We start from the raw sequence: 23,111 nt of genomic DNA, 5'->3' as shown, positions 1-23,111 counted from the left end.
CCACATTACCGCACTTGATAACTGCTAGCTGTGGTCTGCTCTGAGCTTTCTGCAGCTTCACTGGGTGTGTTGGGAGGCCCACCCATGCAATAATAGCAACCAGGGATGTTGCTAAAGTTTGAAAAGATTAGGGGCTTCAAAACTCATCATCTTCCCCCTCCTCCACCAGTAAAAAATCCATCTATCCAACTTCTCACAGGCACCATATTTACAAGACAGCTTTTATAACAGTGGGCTAAGTTAGATCCAGCAGTTTAACTCTAGGATCTCGGATACCTCATAATAATGCGGTCACCACATAATAATCAGACACCGACTCTACACAGTGATAGTGATTACATTGCATTTAGGGTTATTTTACACCGGACGACAGTTCGGAGCACAAGCATATGACAGCTGTCCCAAGAACTGTTGTTCCTGTGCTTTTACACAGCAGCGGGAATCGTTCAGTGAATGGAGGCGGAACGCGCTAAAGATCTCTTCCAGCCGCCCGCCTTCATTCACTGTGAACAGGCAGTCGTTCAAAGATGAACATTACTAACCTCGAGTCCCTTGACAAGTCTGTTGGCCAGTTCTATAGTGGTGTTTGTACGATTAACCTCTTCTTGGCACCTGAGTTTCTCAGCTGTTGCTTTCTCAAAAGACCGTGTTAGTCTCTTCAAATTGTTGTCCAAATCCTACAGTATAAACAACAAAAAGATGTTTATTAGGTGTTTGAAATGTAAAATGGATCTACTCATTTATGAAATGCTCGTGCCATACCAACACATTTAATGTTCAATTAAAAATCAGTGTCACGCCTCCATACTGTGGACTAATTTTGACAGATATGACACCATATACAAATCACCTGTACAAGGAAAATGTAGCAAGGTTGTTACGATGTGGGACATTGAGCCTGTGATAGATTTGAGTTTATACATAGCAGTGAATCTGAGCAGGCAGAAATGCTTTGGGTAGGAGAGAGCAGCGGGCTGAACCATGAGGTGCGTAGTTAAAGGCTGTGGACACCTTTGGGGGGTATTCTGTATCCACTTACATGCATGCATGTATTTTGGGCTGACAATCATTTTTCAAATAGGGTTTCATCAAAAATGTTACACTGTTTTGCAAAGACCCTATCGCAAAAATGACTGTCAGCTCAAAATACATACATTTAAGTGAAAAATTTGCCCCCTCAAAGGTGTCTATAGCCTTCTATGTAGCAAATTTTTATGGACATGTAATGCTACTGTAGCTCAAATAGTCAACCAGTGAAAATTGTTTTATCCTAGCTTAGTTGCATTCACACAATGTGTCCCCCTAAATTATGGGGCACCAGGGTCATGCCATCCCCATTCTGAGACATACAGAATTCCATCAGCATCCATCAAATCCCCCCACCAAGCTTTGTCCTCCTTGCTTCTCTCTATGCCAAAGGTATAATGGGAAATGTAGGCTATATAGAGTGTTCATAAGACTGCATTATGGGAACAAGATCAGCGTGGAAGAAGCCAAGATGGCGGTCTGCTCATATTTGGCAGATCAATGGAAACAGGTATACACAATGCACACACAGGAACATTTACATTATTCATTAAAGAGGTTTTTCAGGTTTTCTACTTGGGTAGAAAATAGCAAACAAAAATTTGCTGGAGTGTAATTGTTGTAGTCAGATCACAGATCTGCCCTAATCAGCCAAACAGCAGGGAAAGACATAGCAGATAATCATCCCCTGTAGATACGGACTTACATATCATTTTCAGTCTCAGAACTGTATTTTCACTTTAATATCATCACATTTAAAAGCATAAAATCGTTATAAACTTACGTGAAGTTTTTTACGAATTGCATCAAGTTTTTCAGTAGCTCCTTTGAGATCAATGTTGGCTTGAGACAGCGCCCTGCGTTTGGGTTCAACATCACAATATACCTTAAAAACAAGAAATGGAAACCCCCCCCAAAAATTTAATGTTTCAGCATTTTATCTTTTTACAATATACTTAATATTACATTTATACCTGCACAAAAACACGAGTCTATTACAACTAATGCATTCCCTATGGTGTGTTCACATGTCCGTGTTTTACAGGTGCGTGCCCGTAAAGATAAGATATGCGTGCACCATAGGGAATGCACGCATTGCCTTCAAAGGAGCCACCGGCAGCAGTGTTGAAGGCAATGGGCTGCTGGCACCCCTCAATTGTTTTTCAGGGAAGAGCTGTAAATATAAGCTCTTCCCTGAAAAACAACCATTTTAGTGTAAAAAAAAAATTATTATATATATACACACACACACCTGTCCACCGCTGCCGTGTCCCCCGCGGGGATGAAGTAAGCATCTGCCACATGAAAAATGCACTCCAGACCCGCATAAATCAGCACCGCATGAATATTAAGAATGATTATCCTAAACACAGTGTCTCTAGACACTATGGAAAAGAACACAATTGTGACAGTAGTTCTCTCATTGTCACTCTATTAGAATGCATTGCGTCCAGCCCTATATTGGAGCTGAGACGTAAGGAAATGTATTGGATCTATCGTCTCCAGACCCTTACGCCACAGGGCTTAAACGAAGTATTAGAAAAAATGTGATTACTTGATTTTTATACATAATAATAAACTATTATATGACGTATACAGTTTTTACTATACATTTACATGGTTATACCTCATAGTAGGTTTTATCTGCTTTTTATGTTAATGTATCATGCATTGTGATGTTTATATTATTTTATTATATTATTATAATTGTTATATAGTATGTGAATTGATTTTATATATGGCGAATACCATTATTTATATTGCATATATATACAATTTGGAAATTAGTAAGCATTGCAGGATATATAAATTATAATATAAGAAAACCATATATGTTTTATTATGTTAAACAATATGATATAATAGTGAGCAAAATGAAGTAAGGTAGATGGTGCTGCAAACATGCAATATTATTAATAGAATACTACAGCTAAAGGTACAACTTTAAGTTAGTACAAATCACCGTGAGTCCATTTTGATTAAGTTTAATAAAGTTTATTCAAAGAATGGAACGCACAATGCATTCCAAAACTCCCAGTAACATATGACATATCCACGCCAAAATCAGAGATCCCTGCAATTACTCTGAAGCTGGGTAGCAGCACTAACAAACCACATGAAATGTAAGTGTTTCTGTTTGTATTTGAAACCCGCTGTGTTTTATATGTATCCATAGCTTGAGAAAGGCAGAATATGTTTGCCAAAACGCATAGCTAACAAAGAAATTTTACTTGGACTTGATATCTTTATCGGAGTATTAAGTCTTTTCCCTGCGGCTAGGCACCAGGCACAGGAACGATTTCTATTCTTTTAATATCGGTGCACATGCGGCAGATGTTTCTGGGAGTAAAGGATTCCTTTGCTGCATCTGTCACACACGTGTTTTTGAGCGTACAGGGGTGCGCACAAGGATATGCTCGTGTGAAACCACCCTGAAGGACTGAAATCTCAGCACATCCTGTCAGTCAGAGTAAACTGAAGGGTTGTTTCTCAGCTCCTTCCCTAGCCTGTTACCGTCTTGTGAACGTGCATTTACTGAGCTAATACAGAGGGCTGTATGACACTGCTGTGGACCAGGAGGGGAGAGAGAAGAAAGCTACTATGACAGAGGCCTGTACTTCATGCTGGGTGAATTTTTTGCTTTTCTCAGGACTGAGGGGAACGATCAGCAACTACTCAGACAGATAGCTGTGTAGTATTGAGTGGGCATGGTGGTGCAACACAGCCTCAGAAATAGAGCAGAGGAGGGGGAGCTGGGCTTGTGCATGTTCATAAAAGCGACCAGCAGATCAGTGCTAGGAAGCCCCCTAGTCAGAAACTTAAATGTAGGAAAACCTACAAACCAAGTATGTGGCTTTTTAAATGCATAAGAAGGAAAATTGATATGTGCGTCATTTTTTTCTGCAGCGACTTAGGCCAGGCTCACAGGAGCGTAATTTGCTGCTTGCCACACACTATGTGTGTATACACGCCAAGATAGAGCTTGCTGCGATTTTTCTTGAGCGTAGATTTCACACAAATCATGTGAGCGGCAACAATGCAGCTAATGAGAGATTAACACATGTAAAAATATATTGGCAGACATTTCATTAGTTTAGGAGTCTATGGCAGCTTCCAGCCTATCTTTGGACACAGTGTATAAAATCGGCGACCATGTGTTATATTTCCTGTTGCAATTTTTTTACGTGGCTAAACATCAGCTATCTGAATGAATACATTGGAATCCAGTGCTTCAGATGGTTGCAATTTTTGGATGCAGCTAAATAGCTGCGTATATACGGTCGTGTGAATAAGCCCTTAAACAACCTTACAACTAGTTTGCGCTATAAAGAAGAAAAATGATCCCACAAGTTTGGCATTTTTCCCCCCACAAAAGTGGGCGTGGCAAGCTTCTGTCTATCTTTCAGATACTGCACTGAAATGGAGCATGCTGCAATTTGATTTCCGCATCCATGCGGATGCCCATGTTTCCCTATGGACAGCTTGAACTGCGGATTGCAATTCAAATCTGCACATGGACATTGGCCTTACTCCAGGCACAAGGAGTATCAGAAGGGTTATAATAGCCTGTCGGGAAGTAAGGAAAATTGGCTTCTATCCCATGGGAGTCTTCGCCTTCCTCGGGATTAACACTGCAGTATAATAGGCTGTAGTGAATGGATGCCCTTTTCCAGCCTTAGGCCTCATGTCCACGGGGAAAATCAGATCCGCTGCAGATTCTACAGGTAGAATCTGCAGCGGGTCCCTCCTGCCCCGCGGACATGAGCGCTGAAAATAGAAATTTAAAAGCATTTACCTTTCCGTAGCGGGCGGCGAAGGTCAGCTGTTCCTCACGGCCGGATCTTCATTTTCGGCCGGCGGATGAATTCCTGACGCCGGCGGCACGTCGTCGATGTGCCGCGCGCATGCGCCGGGCACATCCGCCGAGCCGAAGCAAGGGAGATGCGGCCGTGAGGAAGAGCAGAGCTTCGCGGCCCGCTGCGGGTGAGTAAATGCTTTTAATTCCTATTTTAGGTCTCCCGCGGATCCGGACGGCTTCCATAGGCTTCAATAGAAGCCCGCGGGAGCCGTCCCCGCGGGAGACCCGCATGAAAATGGAGCATGGTCCAGATTTTTTCATGCTCCATTTTTTTTAAAATGCCTTTTATTGACGATCCGCGGGTATTTATCTACCCGCGGGTGGTCAATGCATCCCTATGGGATGCGGATCCGCGCGCGGGAGATCCGCTGCGGATTTTAAATCACATTTTGCCCGTGGACATGAGCCCTTATAAACTGTTACCCTGCACTTTCTTATGAATTGACTTGTCTGACAGCCCTTTTACCAGGTACTGGATTCTCATGCATGGAAGTATAGTGTCTTTAAGCAACAAGGAATTACTTTTGTGCAGAGTGTGAGACACAGGTACAACTAATGGAAATTAGGAATAGAGAGAATTACCTCGTAGTATTTCACAATATTGATGACCCAAGCACAGAGACCAGCTGCAGCAAGTGACTTGACCCGAACCTGATCTGGGTCAAACTCTGGCTTCATTAGGTATTGTTCTTTTACCACTTTCAAGCAGTTATCAGGAATATGCTCCTTGTCGTAGTGGACTAAGGCTTGCAAAAAGTCGTCAACCTAAAAAAGAATCATAAAATACTGTAGGTTTGGGATAAAACATACAATACAGAGTATGAGAGAACTAATGCACAGGGTCACACTGACCAACCAAGCGCTATTATGATTTATATCTTATACACAACAGCTCATTAATTTCAGTACACAACCCAAATCGTCCATTTTTCAGAAATGAACAAAAGAAGCTAGTTTGTGAAGAATATGGATTTATTTAGGCAAATAAGCACTGTGATCATTACTAAAGGTGGATACTTTGATTAGAGAAAAGTTTATAGGACTTGTCTGGTTACTAAGTTAAATTTCAATGACAACTGCACACGGATTAAAATAACAAATCTAGCAGCACCTACCTGTCCTCAGCCTTGACGGTCCAGACACCACATGACCACTGCAGCCAATCAGAGGCTACGGTATCACTGTTCTAAACTCCTGGTTGCATGGTGTCAAGGATGTAAGCACCAGTGCCAGGAGAACGGGCGGTGACGCTGCAGCCTCTGTTTCGCTGCACTGGACACGTGGAGCCAGTTTCACAAAAAAGACAGGGAGGAGCATGAGGCTGCAGAACTGGATCGTATTGCCCAGGGCAGGTAGGTACTGCTAGATCTGTTACTTTAAACCATGTACAACTGTCACTTAGAAACTGGACAACCCCTTTACTCGTGAAATTTTGCAGGGCTGGATTAGTAATGAGTCCAATGAGCTCACACATATTCAGAAATACACCCCCCCCCCACTCCCCCCACAAAACTCCCCAGACTGGCAGGTCTTGCTGTATGCACAGTAACACAGAGTGCCACTAAACTGATTGGTATAAGTAAGGGCTTTTTTTACATCGTTCAGATTCTCGCTCTAGTGCAGTGGTGGTGAACTTATGGCACGCGTGCCAGAGGCGGCACGCAGAGCCCTCCCTGCTGGCACGCGTCACCATCGGTGCTCACCACGTTAGTGAATGCCTGCAGGGGCCACGGCTCCCCTGCCGGCATTCACTCATCAGCGCGCTGCTATCTGCGCTGATCCCGTCGCACACTGTGATGTCAGTGTGCAGCCATGATCCTCCTCCCCCGTCCCCGACGTCTCCTACTTGGTTCCGCGAGAGCAGGGGAGGAGGCATCCGGCAGCACACTGAAGTCACAGTGTGCGCCGGGATCAGCGCGCTGATGAGTGAATGCCGGCAGGGGAGCCGTGGCCCCTGCAGGCATTCACTAATGTGGTGAGCGCCGATGGTGACGCGTGCCAGCCTCCGGCACGCATGCCATAAGTTCACCACCACTGCACTAGGGGCATTGGCATTATTACTGCTGGGGGGGGCGGCATTTTTACTGCCGGGGGTCCGCTGGGGGGGGGGGGGACACGGCATTTTTACTGCTAGGGGACCACTGGGGGGGCATTATTACTGCTGGGGGGACTGCGGGGGGGGGCATTTTTACTGCTGGGGGACCGCTGGGGGGGGCATTTTTACTGCTGGCGGACCGCTGAGGGGGGGGCATTATTACTGCTGGGGGACCGCTGGGGGGGCATTATTACTGCTGGGGAACTGCGGGGGTAAGGGGGCATTATTACTGCTGGGGGACCGCTGGGGGCTGTCACTATTATTACTGCTGGGGGCTGTCACTATTATTACTGCTGGGGAGGAGGTGTGTCACTATTATTACTGCTTGGTGGCCCCTGGGGGGGTGTCACTATTATTCCTGCTTGGGGGGGGGGGCAATAATATTACTGCTGAGGAAGTGTCACTATTATTACTGCTGGGGGCCGCTGGTGGCTGTGTCACTATTATTACTGCTGGGAGGGTGTCACTATTATTACTACTGGGGGCCGCGGGGGGGTGTCACTAATATTACTGCTGGGGGCTGCTGGGGGGTGTCACTTTTATTACTGTTGGGGGGTGTCACTATTATTACTGCTGGGGGGGCAGCTCTGGGGGGTGTCACTAATATTACTGTTGGGGGGCCGCTCTGGGAGGTGTCACTATTATTACTGCTGGGGGGGGTCACTATTATACTGGGGGCCACTGTGGGATGTCACTATTATTTCCGGGGGGGTGTCACTATTAATGCTGGGGGGGAGTGTCACTATTACCGCTGGGGTATATTTACATGTGGCAGAAATGGGCAAGGCTGTTTCAAAATAGACTGGGTGCAGATTTTGACTGCTTTTTGGATGTGGAAATGCTGCAGAATTTTCCACAGAAATTTCCGCTGAGGACATTCTGCAGTATTTCCGCATCAAAAAGCAGTTAAAATCTGCACCCGGTCTATTTTGAAGCGACCCTGTCCTTTTTTAGAACGACGGGGGTAACATCATACGTCGTGATAAGCCCCGCCCCCTGACGTCTTGGCACTTTGCGGTAAATAAGTGGGTTTTGGGTTGCAGTTTGGGCACTCAGTCTCTAAAAGGTTCACCATCACTGCTCTAGTGTGTGAATCCAAATGACAATCATTCATTGTAAAAGCATACAGTGACTGAAAGACGAATGATAATTCATTCGCTTATCATTCATCAGTTCCTGCATGCATAAAAGCTAAATGATGATCGGCCCGTGTAAGCAGGTAGTCGTTCATCTATGATCTCCAGTCGCTCCACCTCTATTCACTAAGTAATCCTCGCTACTGTGTGAAGGCACAAGAGCGATTGTCGCTGGCATGACTGTCGGGCACATTTGCGCTTGACAATCGTCCCATGTAAAGGGACCCTAACAGACCACTATAATCATTGTTTCTGACACTATACCCTGCTGCCCGCAGCCTGGACAGCATAAGGGATCTGACAGGTGAGCTGTAGTGTATTTTGTTACTTATATAGCACTAATATATTGCTCAGCAAATTGTCATCATGCAGTTCTCTATCTCAAATATAGGCACTCAAACTGCAGTCTGTTTCATAGGAATCTAATTCCCCTGTCAAATAAATAAAGAACCCTGCTTGTGAGCTCTTACATTAACTTGGCAAATAACAAGATTGTATTCTACTTTTTTGATGATTTGGATGTAAACCTACAGGTGTGCGCATGTTTGCCGCTGCCTACATAAAAGCTGGTGGTGTGGTCAGGCTGCGGATCTGTGGCGATTTTCACTTGCAGTCATCTGCTTTGAACCTGCGATGCCGCTTCTCTCACCTCCTACTGACCCCTCACTACAGCTCACATCCCTCACCCGGCTAGCGCTACTAAGTGTTGCCACTGCCGCTGGTCAGATGATCCATCCAGTTCTGCATCACCTGACCGGCAGAAGTGCTTAGTAACGCTAGCCCGGTGAGTGATACGCACTGCAGTGAGGGGTCACTAGGAGGTGAGGGAAGCGGCATTGGAGGTTCAAATCAGTTGCAAATCTGCAACTGAATACAAGGCGAATTCCGCACCAATGGTGAAGAATTTGATGGGGTATTTGATGCGGAAATGTTGCAACTTTTGCAGTGAATTTTCCGTTGTGGGAGATCCGCAGCATTTCAGCACGTGTGAAAGCCCCTTAGGCTAGTTTCACACGGCCGAGGGCGATATCAGGCTGTGAAACTCAGCCTTATACTGCGCTCGCCAACATGCGAGGTACCTGTGGATGCTAGGCATTTTTGACCTAAAAACTCCTCCCATCACTTCAGCACAGTTGCGATCCTCTGGCGCAGCTTCCAGGAGGAGGTTTATAATTGTTTTCAATGATAAAACACACATTGCACGCCGTGCGATGTGTTTGCTGGCCGCAATAAAAACAATGGCGCCTCCGAGGGAACACTCAAAGATAGGACATGCTGCGTTATTTTCCTGCACCTCTATGCGGAAAAAAGAAAAAACTAAAATCGCTCATGTATATGACTCCATTTGTGCAACATTTGTGTGTCTAGCGATTTTCACAGCCATGTGATAGCAGCCTTAGGCAGGACTGCCGCTGCTGTCACCTACCACAATATTTTTGAATGGGGTAGGAAAACCAGAAAACACAGAGTAAACCCATGTAAACATAGGAGAATATACAAATTCCATGCAGATGGAGTTGGATCAAACTCACAGTTTAATCAAATCTATCTGTCTGAGGCCTGTACATTACCTTTCCCATGAAGGACTTGCATGCTTTCCAGCTTCGATCTTTAGGTATCCGGCCTCGGGGAGCCAGCAGCACCATTACAGCAGCATTAACATTTATCACTGCACTTGGCGGGTTAGGGAAGGTTTTAAGCTCAGTAAGGTTTATCTGTGGGATAAAAAAATATGTTGTTAATATCCCGGCTATAGCTGCTTTTAGTGATATATGATGCCGTTAATATGTTGATGAGTATGTAATACAACTTTACAGGAATATATATCGCCTCTGTATTTGTGGAAGCACTGGAGTGAATCTGGATACAGTTCACATGTCCCCCCCTTCTGAATGCTATGGAAAATTGCAATTTTTCAGTAAAAGACCCTTCAAGGTTCAATAGCATACACAAACGTATAAAGGCGAGGTACATAATGAACAGTAAAAGAACCCCCTTGTAACATGTAAAGATATAAGTGTTATTGACTCTCAGATATGCTATAAGGGTATATTTACATGGGGCTGATTTGCATTGATTCTAAGTGCAAAATTTACAGTAGCAGCAATGTGAGATTTTCAAAATCTCACTCACAAGCTGCTGGAAAATTCGCCCAAAAGCTGTGTAGAAATTGGCGTGCGGTACAGAATTTAAATCCGCAGCATGCCAGTTAGCTGTAGCCAATTTGCAGTGTGGATTCCACTTCTTCAAATAAGGGGCCCATTCCGTACCAAATGCTGCAGATTTTGATAAGGATTTTGCACTGTGGAATTGCTGCAGACATTCTACCCTGTATGAACATACCCTAATACACAAAAATACATAGTCATATACTAAGGGATATAATGTAAGCAAGACATTAATAAGACATTTCAAATTGCATCAGAATTGTGATCTTAGAGGTTTAGGATCCATAGTCCACTGTGGCATCAGGAGAAAAATGTGAAACGAATATTACCCAAGGTTCGGTATAAATGGATTGTGGCTCTTGGGAAAAGGACTTTAGTAAAGGCCCATTTAGACACTACGATTATCGCTCAAAAGATGTCGCTCAAGCGACTTTTGAGCGATCATCGTTGTGTCATTTGCAGCCCAAGATGATCGCTGAAGATGAGCGTTCACCGAGCGCTCTGAGCAGAGGATGCAGAAGACAAGCGGGGTGTCCCCGCTTGCCTTCTGCATCCAGCTGTTTTGTGCACGGAGCGCCCGGCTGTTATACAGCAGAGCGCTCGGAGCAGAGGATGCAAAAGACAAGCTGGGTGTTCCTGCTTGCCTCCTGCATCCAGCTGTTTTGTGCACGGAGCGCCTGGCTGTTATACAGCCGAGCGCTCTGAGCGGAGGATGCAGAAGACAAGCGGGGTGTCCCCTGCTTGTCTTCTGCATCCACATGTTTTCTGCACAGAGCGCCCAGCTGTTATACAGCCGAGCGCTCCGTGCTGGGTATGCAGAAAAGAGCTGGACCGCTCTGTTCTTCATACCCAGCCTGTGATCAGGGAGCGGGTTACAGCTGAAATAATAGTATCAGCAGTTACACACAACGATTATCGCTCAAAAGACGGCTTTTGAGCGATAATCGTTGTGTCTAAATGGGCCTTTAGTATGAATGAACAACTCCGCTTTGCCCCACTTCTGTAATCACATCTCTTGTTTATTTTATTTTGATGGTATGAATTGTTTTTGCTTCTCTATTTTCAGTTTTATATGTGTATTCCATAAGGCCTCATGTCCACGGGGAAAATCAGGCCCGCTACGGATTCTACTTGTAGAATCCGTAGCGGGTCCCTCCTGACCCGCGGACATGAGGGCTGAAAATAAGAATTTAAAAGAATTTACCTATCCGTAGCGGGGGGGGGGAAGGTCTGCCGTTCCTCACGGCCGGATCTTCTTTTTCGGCCGGCGGATGAATTCGTCACGCCGGCGGCACGTCGTCGACGTGCCGCGCGCATGCGCCGGGCACATCCGCCGAGCCGAAGCAAGAAAGATCCAGCCGTGAGGAATAGAAGACCTTCCCGGTCCGCTCCGGATGGGTAAATACTTTTAAATTCCTATTTTAGGTCTCCCGCGGATCCGGACGGCTTCCATAGGCTTCAGGGCTCATGTCCACGGGCAAAATAAGAATTAAAATCCGCAGCGGATTTTAGCTCTTCTCCTGCCCGCGGATCCGCACCCCATAGGGATGCATTGACCACCCGCGGGGTAGATAAATACCCGCGGATCGTCAATAAAAGGAATTTTAAAAAAAATGGAGCATGAAAAAATCCGGACCATGCTCCATTTTCATGCGGGTCTCCCGCGGGGACGGCTCCCGCGGGCTTCTATTGAAGCCTATGGAAGCCGTCCGGATCCGCGGGAGACAAAAATCAGAGTTTACTCACACGCTCCGGTTCTTCTCTTCTCCGCGGCGCCATCTTCTCTCAGTCGCGGCCGGATCATTTTGCTTCGGGCCGGCGCATGCGCGGGGCATGTCACCGACGTCATCCTGCACATCCGCCGAGCCGAAGAAAGAAGATCCGGCCGCGACGCACAGAAGATGACGCCGCAGCGAAGAGAAGAAACGGAGCGGATGGGAGGTGAGTTTATTCTTATTTATTGTTATTTTCAGCGCTCATGTCCGCGGGGCAGGAGGGACCCGCTGCAGATTCTCCATGGAGAATCTGCAGCGGATCTGATTTTCCCCGTGGACATGAGGCCTCAATAGAAGCCCGTGGGAGCCGTCCCCGCGGGAGACCCGCACGAAAATGGAGCATGGTCCAGATTTTTTCATGCTCCATTTTTTTTTAAATCCCTTTTATTGACCATCCGCGGGTATTTATCTACCCGCGGGTGGTCAATGCATCCCCATGGGATGCGGATCCGCATGCGGGAGATCCGCTGCGGATCTTAAATCATATTTTGCCCGTGGACATGAGGCCTAAGTGTATCAGATGATTGGTTACTGTTATATTCCTTTCGGGGTAAGATGTGAAGATTTGATGATCATCCTTTAATGTACTGTCAGCAACCTCTTCCTGTATTGAGTCTTTGACAATGTCAATTATTTGTGGTTTTGCTGTATATACGCATCTTCAGTAAACCCCACAGAAAGAAATTGGGTGGTTTCAGGTTTTGTTACGTATACTACCCTTGATCTGCCAGCCCGGGTGCCCTGGATCTCACCCACAACCCCTGTCCCTGCCTGCTTGCCTCCACTCCTGGCTAACCCCAGGCGGGCAACTGGGCGGCGTTCCCTACTCTTACTAGGGACCGAGAAGGAACGCTGGCGTACCTCATGGAAGGGTAGAATACTGACAGAAAAGGCAGATGAAAAGCAACCAACACGAACAAACTAATCAGAACCGAGGCAGATGGAAAAACCTGGCAGATGGTAGCAACTATAGCAGACAAGCTGATAGAGGCAGGAGACCTACAGAGGCAGACTAGCTAGCACACTGAGGGAAACCAATAACTGGCAGGGACTGCAAGTCCCTGCCAGACCTTTAGGCAAAAGTCTCCGCCCAGGGGCGGACAGAGGGAGACAGCCTACTCCCAAAAGATCATAATGAAAGGGAGCTCGTACATGGCAGCTGCACTCACAGGTCCGCGCATGCACGGCACCGCGCGCCACCAGCACCATGCTGGGCAGGCTCCTGCGCCCCCGGCAACTGGACAACAAGCCGGGGGACGTGCACCCCGAGAGGACCAGCAACCGCTGCATGGTAATAGGTTTGGCAATCTTTGCGCCAACGGATTTTTTAAAATTAATCAGTCATTGAAATAACTTTTAATTTCCCTCATGCTTGCATTAGATGTGTGGTACATTGCACCATCTTGCTGAAGATAACCGTCCATTAATTTGCCATCTGATTCACGAATTCACTGAATATGTTTAAGTACACCATGATGGCAATAATAGTTTGATCAAAAAATCTTGCACTGAAATGCCTTTTGACACTGTCTAAATGAACTGGTTTGCCAATAGTCACAAACACATGCTGTTCAACAGAGTACTCTACATGTTTGTGACAACTGCCTGTTTGGCAGTGGCATCTCAACATCACAGCTACAGTCCACTTCGTTGAGAGGTGTAATGGTTTGATAGATGTAGGGAGAGATTTTCGAAACTGTCTAGAACAAAGCATGTCTTTGTTGCCTATACCAACCAGTCACAGCTCAGCTTTCATTCCTCATAGTGCTCTTGAAAAATAAAAGCTGCTCTGTGATTGGGCAACCACGGCAGTTTTTCTCTTAGACAGTTTTCATAAATCTGCTCCATAATCTTCTTCCATGTCACTTTTCATAGGTTTGCAGGAATGCTGCCATCCAGTAGGTGGCGCTGCAGAGATATTGTTCCATCTTCCTTAATTGCATATTACCCAGAGTAGCATGAATGGTCTTATTGTGGTACAAGGACTTATAAGCTATTGTTTCTCTGTTATCAGCCCGAAGGCTGAAGAATATTATATAATGTTCTGTTTATTCTACTGTTTATTAATTTGAGCCTTATTAGCTTCCTTCCCCTTGAAACATAGTTGTCTGTACATGCAGTCTGCTTTGCTGTGTATCTAATCATTTTCTGCGTGATACTAGTTGTAGCTAAGATAAGCTGTGTAACCAGATACCATCAGCAGCAGTTGGAATTCACCCACTAACACCCCTCTTCCTTTACTCACACTCTCTACCACTCCTTTCTCTAAACTTGTATGTGAAAGTAAATTATACTTCTGTCTTTCTCTTTATCTGATGTTAAAAGATAAGATGAACCAATGAGTGTTAGGCCTCATGTCCACGGGCACGCACGGTTTCCAAGTGTGGAATCCCGCAGCAGTTTCCACCTGTGCCTGCAGCCATGAGGACAAAAATGACATTTACTCACAAGTCTGGACGCTGTCATGATCTAATCCATCGCGGCCGGATCTTCTATCTTCTGCCTGGCGGATGCACTCAGCATGCCGCGCGCATTCGGGTGCTTTCTTAATTTTTAAAAATCTGCTGCTCTTCTGCGGCACAGCCACAATGACAGCTGCGGGTGTGCCGCGGATATGATGGAAGCCGCCCCTGCATGATCCACAGAAAAATGGAGCATGCTGCGATTTCTTCTTTATTAAACGTCCTTATCAGAACAGACCAGAAGTCAGGCAACCGCTGCAGCTAATCAGAAGCCGCAGCATTCTATTCCAAACTCCTGGAATCATGGCACCCAGCATGTGCTCACTGATATCAGGAGAACGGGAGGTGATGCTGTGGCCTCTGATTGGCTGTAGCGGTCACCAGACTTCCGGCATGTGCTGACAGCAGAATCTTCACTGAAAGCCGCCTGCACACGGGCGGAAATCCCGCCGCGGGATTTCCGCCACTGAAAGTTTGCATAGGAGTGCATTACAATACGCACTCCTATGCAGACGGCCGTGGTTTGGCCGCGCGAAATCTCACGCGGCAAAAAAACCGCGGCATGTCCTATTTTTGTGCGGGGCACGCACTCACCCGGCCGCCAGCCGCGGTCTGCGCATGCGCCGGCTGCGCGGCAGCCGGCACATGAAAGAGCCGGGGCCGCCAGGCGTGGGTGAGTACGTGCTCGTCCCTGCAGGCTCTCGGGTCGGGTCCCGCGGCGAGAATTCTCGCTGCCGGATCCGACCCGCTCGTGTGCAGGCGGCCGAAGCCATGGGAAAAAGCAAGGTAGGTTTTTTGTTTGTTTGCTATTTTATTACATGCAAGGCCATTTAAAAACAACTTTTTATACTCTGACAACCCCTGTAAGACCAATGTGTATATGATATCAGAGTTCCATCTGTATGTACTGTATTTCTCCATTTTGGTCTGTTATTACACACCATAAAAAGAAAAGCCTAAAACACTGTAAATACAATCTCTGTTTAACCTAATGAAAATTATTGTCGATCACAATCAGTAGGATTATAATTGAAGTTCCAGTAGATGATATTTTGTTTCTTCTGCCATATAAAATGTATCATTTTCTTTGCTTATCAAATGAAAGCATGTATTCCAGCACGCTTCAAACACAGAAATGTGACATCTTAAAATATAAAAGAGATAAAATCTAAAAACGTAATTTGCATTTTGGCAACAGAATTTACCACCACTTTTTGCCAACTATGTGGTACAGGAAATGCTCTATCAATGATGACTCCCTGATGAGCAAAAGAAAAGAGATCTCTTTGCATGGGAAGATACAATTGAATACTTGTAAAACATCAGTTAGACGTCTTTAAACCCCACACATTATCTTGTCAGACGTTGTTAAATCACAGTTCCTACTGAGATGCAAACCATGTTGTTTACTTCTACAGCACAAGTTATATCAACCATCATGTTAAAAATTAGCTGTTGCAGATGGTTAGTGTACGAAGCATATTGTACATACATATCACATCTGACCCAAGGATCTCTAAGGAGTGAGAATGGAATAAATATCATTTAATAATAAAAAAACAAAAATAAAAATACATATTTTGGTTGACACAATGACCTGCTCACTAACTTATGGTTGAATATTTCCTTCCCACTGATTTCTAATGAGCTACTATGCAATAATAGGATTATGTTGATACTAATAATGTTAGGCAAGTCTGTAAACCTTTGGATTAAAAACAAAATTTACAATGCCATGAATGTAGGCACTGAATGTGTTAACCACAACCCCTACTTAAAAAACAAAATAACACTGTATGTCAAAAAAAACTACAGCAGATTCAAAGCATACAACTGCATCATGGTTTACCTTCCTTTCTGGAAAATGAACTTTAACCTGGCTAATCTTAATTTCAGGTATGTATTTTTAAACTTTTTTGCTTTAAAGCTATAACACACACACAAAAAATGTAAGTTTTATTTGGGATGAGTGCTACCCTATTATTTACCTTGTTAAGGGTATTTAGAGCTTCAGTAGCTGCAACCAAAGCTGGTTCAGCTTTCATCAGGTCGTCCTCGCAATCCTTCTGCTTCACAGACACCTCTAATTGTATTGATGCCACCTAAAAAGGCAAACACATCAAACATGTTACCCTTCCTAAGAAATACAATAGCTAGCAGACCTTAAAAACCTGCGTCTTCTTCACTTCTAAAGCGCTGTTAACAGATCTTACACATAGCACACATCATAGCTATCCAGTTGATATCAAAATTATTCAACCTCTGTTGCAAAATAGGTTTATTTACAAACTTACTGGTGGTTGGAAAAAAATTGAGCAAGAACAATTTAAATCACTCAGTGTGACTAATATAAAATGTGTTTTTTCTAGATTCAACACAAAATGCCACTTTTAATGGCTACCGCAGTCTCAGGGTTATTGAACCCCCTGAATAGAATCCCTCATAAGAGCATGCATTTGCAAACCAAGTGTTGTCTCAAACACACCTGATGCAACTAATTGTTAGTCCAGCACCTAAATATGGAGAAAGATTTTTAAAAAGTTCATTATTGAGAGAAAAGTGCAAAGTATTTTAAAGAGAGAAAATAACAAAAAAAAAAAGGATAAGAATACTCAATAATAGCTATTGAGATTCTTGCCAGGAGTTAGTGACAGGATTTATCCTTCACACCGTGGTGGTGGGGTTAAGAGCAAGAATTCTGACTAGTGGTTAATGAGATCCACCTTATGTATTGATTAGCACATTACTGACCCATTATTTTTGACTTCATATAATAAACACATTCTTACTCACATTGGATTGTTTGGCCAAAGTTGTCTCAAGCCAGACAGAAAACCTTGTGTTTCTCTGTAAAGGGAAACATTCTCAAGACTACTCTCTCAATATACTTTGTTTACAGTAGATGAGTTGAAGAATACTTAGGCCCCCTGCACACGGGCAGAAATTCCACAGGGGGATTTCCTGCAGAATTTCCGCCCGTGGAAGCTGCCATAGGATTGCGTTAGAAAACTCAATGCTAGGAAGACGGCTGCGATTTGTCCGCGCGACATCACGTGCGGAAAACATATCACGGCATGCTCTATTCCTGTACGGGGCTCGCAGAAATGCCCCTCCCCGGCTGCCGGCTCCGCTCTGCGCATGCGCCGGCATATCAAAGAGCCGGAGCCGTGGGAGAGGTGAGTGCCGCGCTTGTCTCTAAAGGGGTTCGGGTCTGTTCCCGCTGCAAGAATTCTCACTGCGGGATCCGACTCAGGCATCTGTAGGCGGCCTTTAGGTGCTTTTAGACGGAATGATCATTCAAAAAAAATCATTCAGACGAGCAAAAGTAAATGATAATCGTTCAGTCTAAATGCGAGCCAACAACTGAACATCACATGAGAATCGTTCACTTTTTGCTCATCGTTCATTTTCTGCAGGCATAAAGATCATCATCGGCACATTCACTTATCGTGCAGTTTTTCCCATTCGCTTATACAGCGAATGTGAACAACTGAACGATTCTTATTTGAAAGAGCCAACGATGTATCTGACTGTCTAAACAGGCTACATGAGAGCGAACGAGCCAATGATGACATTACACGCTTGTTCAAATGAGAATCGGCTTGCCTAAAAGTAGTCTTAGTTAAAAGCATACAACCTTGTAAGAAATGTGCAAGGTAAGTGTCAGACCAATGTGCAGAAATATGTATTAAGCTCACCATATATAGTGGCATGTAATTATTAGCAATTGATAATTGACATAGATTATCCTTATCATAACAGCTTCATTAGTTGCATCAGGTGTGCTTGAGATAAAAAGTAAAAAAAAAGTAATCTCATAGATATGATACCTTTTAATGGCTGACAAAAGAGAATGATGTTACAGCAAGCTTTCAATCTATTTAGGATTCTTCATCAGGCTTCAAACAAAACAGATTGTAAGAATCATAAATATACATGAGTAGTGGCCCCAAAGGTCACTCAGGGTATTTTTGGGGCCAGTAAGTCCCTGGGGATCCTCCTCTATATTCCTCCGGGGTCAGTTGAGGTGCCCTGTGGGAGAAACCCCCTGGTTTCTCCCACTATCTGGTTTTCCTAGGCTTAGTGGCCGTTCTGAGCTTGAGGTGGGCTGAGTCTGGTGATGTCAGGGGGCGGAGTCTGGTGATGGCAGGATCAGGGGGCGGAGTCTGGTGATGGCAGAGTCAGGGGCAGAGTCTAGTATAGTCAGGGCCAGAGAGACCAAGAGCGGAAGTGCGCAGAAGAAATTGCTGAGTAGGAGGTGAAGGTTGGAGAGATCGGAGCGCGTCAGCTGAAGCAGAAGGGGGCAGAGAACAACAGCTGACAGAAGAGAAAGTGACTAGATTCCAGAGTATCGGCGGTGAGAAGAAGGCAGAGGAACAGCTGACAGAGAAGGAGAAAAGAAGAAGTCAGAGAGTGACAGTTGAGAGAAGAGGAAGGAGAAGAGGTACCGGAGGGATTAGAGAAGTCGTCAGAAGTGGTGAGAGGACGTCAGCTGGTGGCTGGCAGCGGGGCTCAATAAAGGCATCAGCTCAGTAGGAGACTGTTAGTGCAGTGGGGTGATGATAGGAAGTCAGGTGGTGGGCGGTAGCGAGGTGAAATTACTTATAGGTGCGCCCATTTACAGTGTGGACACTTATAGGTCCATTCACAGAACAGTCAGTAACTAGAAAAGGAGTCTATTAGAGTAGTGTAGTGAAATGCCTTCATCCCCTCCATACTTTTCCAGTTGAGACTTGGGATCCTGGAGTTCCCCAAAATAATTTAAAGTCTTCCCCTCTATAACAACCGGTCCCATATACATAGTCTTAAGGGTTGGTAATCACCCTTATTTTATCTAGGTAACTGACAAATTTAATCTTTACCTTCCTACGTATTTCTTACAATATTTTGCAAATTCAATACAAACTGTTTTTTATTTTATTTTTTTTAATCATCTGTACTGGCGTATAATTTCTTTATCACTTCTAAGTAAACTTGGTGTCTGGTTTGCTAGAATTGTTTCCTGGTATTATTTTTCCGTTACATATACATGTATTTCCTTGATACTAACAAGAGACACTGGTGTCACAAATATATTCATTCGCAATCTTCATCATATGCCTTGTGTATCCGTTAGTGGTGTCGGTGCTTGGGTCTGTATTGGGTGACAACGACCGCAGCTAGAACTAATCCAATATTTTCCCTCGAGTTAACCCTATCAGATTCAGGTCAGGACACATGCACATAAAAGAAGAGACATAATGCGGTAAATCGCATTTAATACAATAACACAACAGGATGAGGTGGAGAGAAGTCCTTAATGAGTCCACAAATAAGGATGCCTCTAAATGGATGTTTGTCCAGAGCCTTGGTGCCCTCACTCTTTATGGCCCATGTCTCTCAGACTTTAGAGTACACCATAAAACTCTGACAAATATTCAGACCTCTGTTAAGAGTATCAAAGATGGTCTTAAATTTGTATTCCCACACTCTTCTGTCTCTCTGGGATTTTGAAGTTGCCCTTTTTAAATAATTATTTCTTTATTGAAATTATTTTGAAATATTTAACATAACAAAACTTTGAGGGGTAACAGCCTGGGTCTAAAACAAAGACTCAGTAGACACATCACAATATGGGAACAATGGGTGTTAAAGAGAGTATGTTTAAAATAATTGCATGATGTACATAAAGATAATGAGTAAAGATTAAAAATAATAATAGGATTAAAGTGTCCGCCATCACTGAGTACCAAAGAAAGGAAAAGGAAAAAGAAACAGAAAGAAGCAGGGGTTGAACAGATCAACACAAAACTGCAGTCCATATGGTTTCCCATTACGGGCCCAACACAAGCAACGCATCTCTTAAAAAAGAATAATGTAGGTAATGTGTACATTATGGCGGATTTTTAACCAAATATTCCATCCAAGGTGCTCAGGAAGAAGATGAGGAGGTTTTATTAATGTATCTATATTAATGGAATAACTTTGTTCAAAAAAGGTGCATCTGTAGATTTCCATTTTTAGGCAATTGCCAGACGATATAGAGGAAAATATGGGAGATAATAACTGAATTTACAAAATGGGAGTTTATCTGTAGACAAAAAGTAAAGAGCCAGTCCCGAAACTGCAAAATGACGCGATACAGTATATATAAAATAAAAAATCATATTCCAAAAAGTACAAATGATGGGCCTGGATCACCACGTATTGAAGCAGGCACCCTTGAGACAATATCCTCTCCAACATGTTTCAGGGATAGAATTGTTAATTTTGAAGAGTCAAGCAGGAGTTAAGATACCAACGCATAAATATTTTTTTGTGAGGACTCCCAATGCCTGATTTCACGGGACACATATTTTCAGTCCATGACAGAGCCATCCTCAATTCGGAATTGATGTTTAAAGTCTTGTTCACATAATTGCATATGAAGAGATTTGCTTTGAGAAGCTAGGGGAAAAAATCGTCATTAAAGATGAAAATGCCTTTGTATGCCAGAGTAGGCAAAAGTAGGCTTATGAACATCTAGTGATCAAATAAAGAGAGGAGTAACATGAGGCTAATGCATCGCATTTTCTTGAAGATGAGTAATTTTATGCCGGCCAGAGTCTTAAAGGGGTTGTCCCGTGAAATCAAGTGGGGTTAAGTACTTCTGTATGGCCATATTAATGCACTTTGTAATATACATCGTGCATTAAATATGAGCCATACAGAAGTTATACACTTACCCACTCCGTTGCTGGCGTCCCTGTCTCCATGGCTCCGACTAATTTCTGCATCTTCTGGCTTCTTTAGACGCGCTTGTGCTGTCCGGTCTTCTGCTGTGTGCTCGCGCCGGAGAGCTGGTCTGCGCGTCATCATCGTAACTCCGCCCCGTCACGTGGTGCCGATCAGCCAATTAGGTGGCTGTAATCGGCAGTGGAACGCAAGACATCCACGGTGCAACCATGGGAGAAGACCCGCGGTGCACCATGGGAGAAAACCGCGGTGCATCATTGGGAAAGGACCGGTGGCCATCTTTAAAAGAAGAAAAGAAGAAACTGCCCGAACGTGGATGCAGGTAAGCGATTTTTTTTTTTTTAAATAACAAAGGGATTGTTTTTAACGGGGCACAATGTGGGGGTAGGTAGAAAATTTTTTTTTGATTTCGCCGCGGGACAACCCCTTTAAATATATCTATTCCTTTCCTTAGATCTAAGACCTTTAAGTTGTTCGGCCAGTAGTGCCCCAGTACCGTTATCATGTGAGTAAAATTGCATATTCAACAATATTATGTTTCACTGCCAAAAGACTCTGAAGCGTGGCCCGCAACCTAAATATCTTTCATTTTTTGAGGTGTGGGATTAGCATTATTTAGGGAGTCAATGGTATAAATTTGAGAGGTCAGGGAAGTTAATACTTTCTCTTGCTTTTTTTTTTTAGCACTACAACAATATTTTATAAATAAACCTCTCATGTAGGCTTTGTGGGCATTCCTCACTGAGAGGACGATAGAAACTGACTGAATATATATACTCAAAGTCTCCAAGTGAAGGAGGGAGAATGGGCAAACTTCTCATGTATTGATAAAGACACTGGGGCATGATCTAACCAGGTAATGATTCTGATCTCGGTTGGTATAACCTCCCTCAATCATCTGGCATGCAAGACAAACAAATCAATTCTTGAATAGGAAGAATGAAGCAAAGATAATAAGGATATAGTCTCTCTCAAAATCATGAAGACAGCGCCAAACATCATACAGTTTCTCTCTTTGCAAATTCGGGACTATAGGGGAAGGTAAAATAGAACCAGAAGTGGAATCCAGAGTCGGATCCATAACTGAACTGAAGTCACCTTATTAAGGTGCCCTTTCACATCTTAGCAGTTTCTTTCAAAACATGTGAAAATAATTAAGCTTGACGCTTATATGGGTAATATACATTCAAAGGGCATTATTAATCTCACAGACAAGAATTCTGAAACGACCTTCAGGGATCTACATATAGGTCTTGCTAAAACAACGATAACGAATTACTGATTGCGATTAATATTCCTTTTTCTCCTATGAGGGTTTGAAGCAAAAAAAAAAAAAGATACAGGAGTTTAGGATGAGATCACTTAGGGTGTTTATCTTTTATAAAATACTAGCTTACCCGTCGCGCGTTGCTGCGAAGACAGACATACATACATACATTTGTTTTTATATATCTAGTGTAGTAATGCATAAAGGACAGACAGACAGACATACATTCATTTTTATATATATAGATGACATCAGGAAGTGAGAGAATTAGATTCCATATGTAAAATTTGGACGCTAATTCTTTGGCGCTTAGAATTGAATAATCGAATTGGGACCCATTATCTTTTCCTATTTATGACATAATCAATGCCCGTGCCAAATTTCAAGTTTCTATGACATTGGGAAGTGAGAAAATTAGATTCCGTACGTAAAATTCGGACGCTAATTCTTTTGCGCTTAGAATCGAATAATCGAGTTGGGACCCATTATCTTTTCCTATTTATGACATAACCAATGCTCGTGCCAAATTTCAAGTTTCTATGACATTGGGAAGTGAGAGAATTAGATTCCGTACGTAAAAATTTGGACGCTAATTCTTTGGCGCTTAGA

The 23,111-nt window shown here is 43.9% G+C and overlaps 1 protein-coding gene across 1 annotated transcript in view; it reads right to left on the bottom strand.

Moving 5' to 3' along the window:
• Window positions 1-23,111, bottom strand: part of DNAH11 (dynein axonemal heavy chain 11) — a 270,457-nt gene that overhangs the window by 45,508 nt on the left and 201,838 nt on the right. The window contains exons 60-64 of the mRNA XM_066584695.1: window positions 16,510-16,623; window positions 9,688-9,831; window positions 5,468-5,650; window positions 1,811-1,912; window positions 543-677 (exon numbers count right to left, since the gene is read on the bottom strand). Of these exons, the coding sequence (XP_066440792.1) occupies window positions 543-677; window positions 1,811-1,912; window positions 5,468-5,650; window positions 9,688-9,831; window positions 16,510-16,623 (678 nt within the window). The remainder of the gene's footprint in view (window positions 1-542; window positions 678-1,810; window positions 1,913-5,467; window positions 5,651-9,687; window positions 9,832-16,509; window positions 16,624-23,111) is intronic.

Source organism: Eleutherodactylus coqui, chromosome 12, assembly GCF_035609145.1.
Source record: "Eleutherodactylus coqui strain aEleCoq1 chromosome 12, aEleCoq1.hap1, whole genome shotgun sequence".
In the NCBI taxonomy this organism is placed as follows: domain Eukaryota; kingdom Metazoa; phylum Chordata; class Amphibia; order Anura; family Eleutherodactylidae; genus Eleutherodactylus; species Eleutherodactylus coqui.
The sequence above is the reverse complement of the archived record's forward strand: the minus strand, read 5'-3'. Positions and strand labels throughout refer to the sequence as shown.